The sequence below is a fragment of the Orycteropus afer genome, unplaced genomic scaffold, assembly GCF_000298275.1.
Source record: "Orycteropus afer afer isolate SDZICR_OR568_19922 unplaced genomic scaffold, OryAfe1.0 scaffold00510, whole genome shotgun sequence".
Taxonomy (NCBI): Eukaryota; Metazoa; Chordata; class Mammalia; order Tubulidentata; family Orycteropodidae; genus Orycteropus; species Orycteropus afer.
In genome coordinates, this window is record NW_006922097.1 from 333,385 (window position 1) to 342,233 (window position 8,849).

Below are 8,849 nucleotides of genomic sequence, written 5' to 3' on the forward strand. Positions count from 1 at the left end.
TGGGCAATCCTACTTCCGTAGTGATAACTGCCTCGGAAACCCAAGGAGGGGTCGCTAGGAGTCGGGGCCGACTCTATGGCAAATAACAACAACAATAACAAGTATTAACTGGTCTTCCTCGTAGGCATATGGATATTATCTTATCACTGACAGTATTGTACTTCAGGATAGATCTTGAAATATTCTTTGTGATGATGAATGTCACACCATTCCTCTTCAATTTGTCATTCCTGGGGTAGTAGATCATATGGCTGTCTGATTCAAAATGGCCAAAACCAGTCCATTTCAGTTTATTAATGCCTAGGATATCGATCTTTATGCGTTCCATTTCATTTCTGACAACTTCCAATTTTCCTAGATTCATACTTCATACATTCCATGTTTCAATTAGTAATGGATGTCTGAAGCTGTTTCTTCTCATCTTAAGACATGCTAGAATCAGCAAATGGGAGTCCCGAAAGCTTTACTCTGTCCACATCAGTTTGGCTCTACTCTGAGGAAGCAGCTCTTCTCCAGTCGTATTTGTAGTGCCTTCCAACCTGAGGGGCTCATTTTCCGGCACTACATCACACAGTGTTTCAGGGCTATTCATAAAGTTTTCCAGTAATACATCAGTGTTTCACTGCTATTCATATGGTTTACACTGGCCAATTCTTTGAGAAGTGGATGGCCCTCTCCTTCTTCCAAGTCTGTCTTAGCCTGGAAGCTCCGCTGAAACCTGTCCACCATAGGTAACCCTACTTGCAAATTTGAAACATTCCTGCAATGGAATCCTGGAATTCCCATCATCACCAAACAGACAGAGAGGTAAACAGACATAACACACTCAGTCTCCTAAATGATTCTGATGGAAGCATTCCATAGATCGGTGTTTCAGAAGAATTATTACTCTACACTCAGCTACCAATTTCCTTTCTAAATTGTAAATCTAATTATATTACTCTCCTGATTATATTCTGTCTTCCGTGTGTTTATCATTCGTTGTATATCTATCAAAGAACAGATCCTATTATACTATACTAGTGGCATTGTTGAATGTCTAAGTGTTTCTGTTTATGTTTATGTGAGTGCATGACAAAGTGGGATAGACAGATAAAGCGAATGCAAGTAAAAGACACAGCAAAGAAGAATGGGTGAAAGCTAGAGGGAGACGGCAAGAGCAAGACTGAAAGAAAGTACGAGGATGAGTGAGATGTGTATGACTGCAAGGTCCTCATGATCTAGCAGGAGAAGATATAAATGTTCAGAATGGAGTTAATTCATGTACTTCCAAGAGTCTTTTTAGGGTTTTGAGGTATGAGATCAAGAAATTACCTTGTAAAGAAGAGACATCTGTATCCTACTAAATAGTTAATGAACTGACGGAGTCAATTTAAATTAGTTTAAAATTTCTCAGTAAGTACTTTCCAGTTTCAACTAGGAATTTTTCTCTAATTTGTACATACCTCAAAACATATGGATTCCGCTTTCAACGTAACATGTACTAACTACATAGTCAAATGTATCATCTTAAAACTCGACCATATATAGAACTCTATTTTACTTATGAATGTAAATTAAATGTATTACTCAATGACATTTTCAAAAGCGTTAAAAAAAAATTAAATTACTTTGTTAGTCACAGTGTTGATTGCCAGAGTTGGAGAGGCACTTCCCGAAATAATACACTCCATTCCCAAAGAATCTGAATCTATGCTATATGGAGTTGAGGCCTAAAATACAAGAACAAAATAAATAATTATTAGCTCATATATCCAGCAACTTTAATACAATTTGAGGAGATTTTTATCAAATTCTTCAACATTCAGTTGTTTCTAAAAATGAACTTATATGGATACTGAGATCTATTTACTAAATTTTAATATACTACTGGCCTGAAATTACAAAATATATTGATATGGCTACCCCCTAACAACTCTTTTAACTGGCTATGCAGTAAGTTGACAAAAACTGTAGACACACTTGTACTGCAGCCTATGAATGGTCCCCTAATACACATTTTCCTCTCCCTTTTAGTAAGAGAACTCTGTAGTTATCAACTCATCGCCACCCAGCCAAAATCTACCTTTTTCAGACTTATTTGTGCTAGCTAAATGATTAAGATGTATAAAGAGAATGTGAGCAGGAGTGAGGCGTGCAACTTTGGGGTCATGCCTTTAAAAAGAAATTGCCTGTCATTCATTTTCTCTCTCCCTTTTACTATAGGCTGAAACACAGATATAGTGGTGAAGATCTTACTTAACTAAACTCAAGATAATACCCATAAAAGCAAGATTAGAAGAAACCCAGACATCTGAATGACATTGTGGAACTGAGCTCTTCACCCCTCTGACAAACCTATCACCTTCAGTTTTTAATCTAAGAAAAAAATAACGTATTTCTGATTTAAATTTCTCAGTTGTACTTTTATTTTTCTGCCTTTGTCTGTTAGAATAACCAAACACTATCCTGACTAATAAAACTTGATATGCATTGTTCACAGAATTATCATGGCTGTCAAAACAATATAGAAGGTTTTGTGTTTAAAATTTTGGATACAGATTGCGCCAATATTGTTCCCTCTCCTAAGAGACATTTTCTATTTCTTTACTGTTCTTGAAAATTAAAGAAGGGTGGATATAAATAATTTGTGGCTATAATGCTACTCACACGCATATTCCCTCTCTGGCAAAAAATAATTGTCCCACATACTACCTAAACTGGATATCTGAAAGAATATATTGCATGAGCCCTGTGACACAGTGGTTAAGTGCTTGGCTGTGATGTTAAAGATTGGCGGTTTGAACCCACCAGCTGCTTCACAGGAGAAAGATTTGTCAGTCTGCTCCTGTAAGGATTTACAGCCTTGCAAACCCTAAAAGGCAGTTCTACTCTGTCCTATAGAGTCAATACGGGTTGGAATAAATGCAATGACAACAGATTTGTTTAATTATTCCTGTTGAATGAGTGAGATAGCAATTTCACTGAGACGAATTTCTAAGATTAATTTATTGATTATATCCCTTAGCACAAATTTCTTTCCTCAGACACTGTATTTTTCTGCAAATAACATGCACATTATGCAAGTGTTTTTCTCCCCAAGAGCACCCTCTTCCCAAGGCACTTTTGTAAGCAGCTATGCTAAACTTTTTACATGCTGTTGTAAAAAAAAAATTAAATAAATAAATATATTAAGACTAAATTGGCAAATAAATGGAAAATTAGAAACCATAGAAAACAACAGAAATCAAGGTTAATAGTAACCTTCAGAAATAGATAATGCATTGGAAAGACAAAGGAGTACAACTGAAATGGAACAGAAAATTAGCGAGATTGAAGAAAGCTCTTAATACTAATCTGTTAGAGGAACAATCAGGAAATAAAAAAAACAGGTCTAGTAATTATATAGGATACCATGAAGAGGAATAATTTACATGTGATCAGCATTCCAAACAGGATGGGGGACGGGACGCACCAAGAAAATTGTTGAAGATGTGTTCGAAGAAAACTTTCTTAATATCGTGAAAAGCAAGAAGATATGCATTCAAGAATCTTAACAAACTGCTAATAGGATAGACACCAAAAGAAAATCAACAAAACCTATCATAATCAAACTTTCTAAAACCAAAGACACAAAAGGAATCCTGAAAGCAGCTCAGGAAAAGTGAAGTCACCTACAAATGAGAACCAGTAAGATAAGCTCTGATTTCTTGGCAGAGACCATACAGACAATAATGGATGACAGATATAAAACCCTGAAAGAAAAAAATTATGAACCAAGAATTTTATATCTAGCAAAATTGTCCCTCAAATGCAATGGCAACATTATATTCCCAGATAAACAGAAATTAAGGGAATCTGCAAAAATCAGATCAGCCTTATGAGAAATGATAAAGGGATTCCTTTGGACAGAAAACCAACAATGACAGACAAGAACCAGAGATTAAGACACACAACAACATAACCCGGAAATCAATCTAGATATAAAATTATCAAAAATAAACTTACAAGACTCAAAAAAGGCAACATAGGTATCGATTTGTAAATGATAGCTATAAAGCAAAAAGAAGGAATAAATGATGTAGTTATGAGGCACAGCGTTTCCTTAAAATGCATGGTAGTTTTACAAAGTCTGTCCCAGTGAGAAAAGAGAAGTAAAATGTACCTTTTTAGAAATATTCAGGAGGTTTGTTGATCCTGGAACAGCTTGAATCTGGGTAAAAGAGGACATTAGCATATTAAAAATCACACCCCTGGATGGAAATTTAACATAATGACACATGCTAAGAACAGTGTCTTTGTATCCCTTACAACACATGCTTAACCTATCATCATATGAAATGGTTATCTAAAACATGATTCTGATACCAATCCTTATGCTATAAAAGAAACCTGGAAAAGACCTAGAGGCAAACGGAATCTGAGGGATTCCCCTCTGTCTCAGCTCATGCACAAACTTAATAAAAGCCACTTCATTTGCTCTTCACCTTGGTGTACCTTTACTTGCTTAGGTAACTCTAGGCAAAGGACCCAGCAACTGGCTAGTATCTGTTACAGAACTTTCAACTGGAAAGGAAGTCAAGGCAATATAAACAGAACCAAACAAAAAAACCAAACTCACTGCCACTGTGTCAATTCTGACTCATAGCAACCCTCATTGGCTTCCCAAGGCTGTAAATCTTTACAGAAGTTCATCTTCCACAGAGCAGCTGGTAGGTTTCAACCACTGACCTTCTGGGTAGCAGTAAAATACCTTATCCACTATACCACCAAACCAAAAACCAAACTCACTGCCATCGAGTTGGATCTGACTCATAGCTACCCCTCCCTTGGGTTTCCGAAGCAGTATCACTACTGAAGTAGACTGCCCAACCTTCCTTCCAAGGAGTGGCTGGTGGGTTTGAACCGCCAGCCTTCTGGTTAGCAGTCAAGTAGTGCCTTAGGCACTACACCACCAAAGCTCCTTAAACATAAAACAGACTGCTTTAAACTTGGGAAGACAGTAATAAATTATAGGGTAATTTCTTTATCAAAGAAAATTAATTGATCTTCTCAACAAAATAAAAAATAAGAAAATGATAAAGTCTCAGTAAATACTAAAACAATAACAAAGGAAATAAGAAAATTATACAAAATGAACTTAGCACAGAAACCATCAAAACAACACACAAACTAAAACTACAGCAAAATGGCAGCAGAAAATTCATACCTACTAATAATTACACTCAATGTAAATGGAATAAATGCACCAGTCAAGAGACAGAGAATAGCAGAAGGCATAAGAAAACATGACCCATCAATATGCTGTCTACAAGATACACACTTTACACACAAAGACAAAAATTACTTAAAAGTTAAAAGGATGGAAAAACATATATTATGCAAAAGGCAACCGGACCAGAGCAGGAGTGGCAATATTATTCTCTAATAAAATAGACATTAAGGGAAAAAACAGCAAAAAAGACAAGGAAGTATAGTATTCAATGATTAAAAGGTCAATCCAACAATATAACCATAACATTTATCTGTATACCCGATGAAAAAGCCCCAAAATACATAAATCAAACTTTAACAAAAATAGACAACTCTACAATAGTAGGAGACTTTAATAAACCACTTTTGCTAAAAGACAGAACTAGAAAGAACCTCAACAAAGATATGGTAGATCTAAAAACATAACCAACCAACTAGACCTCACAGACACTTTTGTTGGGTGAAGAACACTCCACCCAAAAAAAGACAATATCCACTCTTTTCCAGTGCACATGGAACATTCTCCAGAATAGACCATATGTCAGGCCACAAAGCAGGCCTCAAAAAATTTAAAAACACTGAAATACTACAAAGCATCTTCTCACATCAAAATGCAATAAAATTAGGATTCAACAATAGAAAGATCATGGGGGAAAAAAAAAAAAGAAAAACCGAGTAACACCCCAATTTAAAACTACTGGGTAACAGAAGAATAAAAAATTCCTTAATCAAATGAAAACACAACTTACCATAATATTTGGGACACAGCAAAAGCAGTCCTCAGAGTACCATTTATAGCAATAAACACACACATCAAAAAAGAACCACAATCATCACTGTAAGCCAGAATCTCCATTAATTAGAAAAAGAACAGCAAAAAGGCCTACAGTCAATAGCATAAAGAAAATAATAAAGATCTCAGCAGAAATAAATGAAACAGAAAAACAAAAGAAAAAATCAACAAGACTTTAAGTTGGTCCTTTGAAATAATTAATAAATAAAATGAGAAAATACTGGAAATTTAACAAAAGAAAAGAAGGAGAAAGAATAATGAATAAGAATAAGAAATTAAATAGGCTATGTCACAAAAGAACCTACTGAAATAAAAAAGGTAATACCAGAAATAGTATAAAGAACTGTACTCCACCACATTTGAAAACCCAAAAATGGACAAATTTCCATAAACACACTCACTACCTGCCCGAACTAACACAATCTGAAGTAGAAAATGTAAACACTCATGATAAAAGGTGAAACTGAACAGGACATTTATTTAAAAAAAAAAAAAAATCCCCTCCCCCAACAAATGTCCTGGCCCAGACATCTTCATTAGTGAATTCTACCAAATGTTCAGAGATTTGCCACCGATTCTTCTCAAACTATTCTAGAACACAGAAAAGGATGAAATATTCCCAAACTACTTCTATGAAACAAGCATAACCAGATACCAAAACCAGGCAGAGACATCACTAAAAAAAAAAATTACAGACCAATATCCCTCATAAACACTGACACAAAATTTCTAACAAAATTCTAGCCAATAGAATCTACCACAAACTTTAAAAAAAAAAAAAAGTATCATGACCCAGCATTATTCATACCAAGTACTAAAAGATGGTCCAACATTTGAAAAACAATCAACATAACCCACAACATAAATAAAACAAAGGGATAAAACCACATCATCGCTATCAATTGAGGCAAAAGCAGCAACTGACAAAATCCAACATTCATTCTTGCTAAAAATGCTCAGCAAAACAGGAACAGAAGAGAAATTCCTCAAAATAACTAAGGGTTTGCACAAAAACTAACAGCCAACATTATTCTCAACAGAGACAGCCTGAAAAACAAAAAGGGGGGGGGGCAGGGAGGCAGAAGACATTCACTAAACAATTCACTAAAGAAGATATTCAGGTGGCCAACTAAGCTCATAAAGAAATGCTTGTCATCATTAGCCATTAGAGAAATGCAAATAAAAACAACGAGGTATCATCTAACCCCAGCATCAATAACGTTGTTGTTGTTGTTGTTATGTGCCGTCGAGTCAGCCCTGACTCATAGCGACCCCTCCTTGCGTTTCTGAGGCAGTATCACTACAGAAGTAGGACTGCCCAACCTTCCTTCCGAGGAGTGGCTGGTGGGTTTGAACCGCCAGCCTTCTGGTTAGCAGTCAAGTGCCTTAGCCAATATGCTACCAGAGCTCCCAGCAGCAATAATAGCAAAGTAAAAAAAAAAAAAAAACCCAGAAAATAACAAATGCTGGCAAGAGTGTAGAGAGACTGGAGCCTTTGCACACCGGTGGTGGGACTTTAAAATGATATAACCACTATGAAAAACAGTATGGTAAGACTTCCGGTAAGATGGTGGAATAGGCAGATGAGCTCCACAGACCCTCTCAACAAAGAAAAGAGAAACCAATCGACAGAAGATAATTCTGGAGCCCTGAGCTTTGAAAGGAAGGATACAGAAGTGCATTGACCACCAGCTAGTAAAAAACTTGAATGAAAACGGTAAATACAGAGATGGTCAAAGCACTGGATTGTCACTACTCTGATGGGACTAACAGCCTGAATATTTCTAAGTGGTGTTAGGACCTAAGAATTGACCTAAAGATCAGCCCTGGTCGCTAACGGCTACCAGGACGACTGTGCTGGTGGCCTGTGACCAGGAAGGGAAACAGCAAGGAAGGACACGATCTGAGTAGCAGACTTTCAGCTATCCAGAGGGCGCAGCCATTTTGATTGTTTACAAGCAGCAGTCACTTTGGATATTTAAAGTGACCAAGTGCACAGCCATTTTGAATGCATAAAACGGTGGCCATTTTGGATATTAAAAGTGAAAAAGGGCACAGCAATTTTGAATCTTTGTAAGTGGTGGCCATTTTTGCATTTAAAGTCACAGCATCCTCATTCAAATTCCAGGGTCCTAAGAATAGGGTCTGTTTGCCAAGGACAGCAGAGACATATGGGAGGCTGACAACTGGAAAGAACACAGGTGGTGAGTGTATAAGTGCTGCCAACTAGAGAATAGAGGAGCACAGCACAGTGCCATGCTTACATAGATAACATACAAAGAAAACAAAAATCATGGGCAAGTCACTCCAACATACAATCACCAATTAAACATAAACACAAAAACGCCACAATGCCTTGGAGATAACAGAGCATAACAGTCCACACAAAGAAGCAAGATAAAGCAGGAGAAACAAAGGACCAGGATACAGACCCAAAACACATCCCTGAGGAAGACGCAACATTGGAACTCCGTGATAAGGAATTCAAAAGAATTATATTTAGGTACCTTCAATGAATCAGGAGGCAGATCAAGGAAAATACTGACAAAATTGAGGAAAACACAGAGAAAACCCTACAGCAATTTCAAAACACAATACAAGAACAAAATGACAAAATAAATGAAAAATTAGAAATGATACAAAATCTACAGACAGAAATACAGAAGATTAATATTAAATTTTCAGAAATAGATAACACATTGAAAGAGCAAAGGGGAAGAATCAAGTCAATGGAAGACAGAATTAGTGAGATTGAAGGCAAATACCTCAATACATCTTTGGAAAGCTATCAATCAGAAAAAAGATCAAAACAAAATGAAGAAAG

The 8,849-nt window shown here is 36.4% G+C and overlaps 1 protein-coding gene across 1 annotated transcript in view; it reads right to left on the reverse strand.

Annotated features, from left to right (window-relative positions):
* The window catches only part of FOXJ3 (forkhead box J3), a 138,413-nt gene that overhangs the window by 45,159 nt on the left and 84,405 nt on the right, over window positions 1-8,849 (reverse strand). The window contains exon 4 of the mRNA XM_042782919.1: window positions 1,611-1,712. Within this exon, the coding sequence (XP_042638853.1) occupies window positions 1,611-1,712 (102 nt within the window). The remainder of the gene's footprint in view (window positions 1-1,610; window positions 1,713-8,849) is intronic.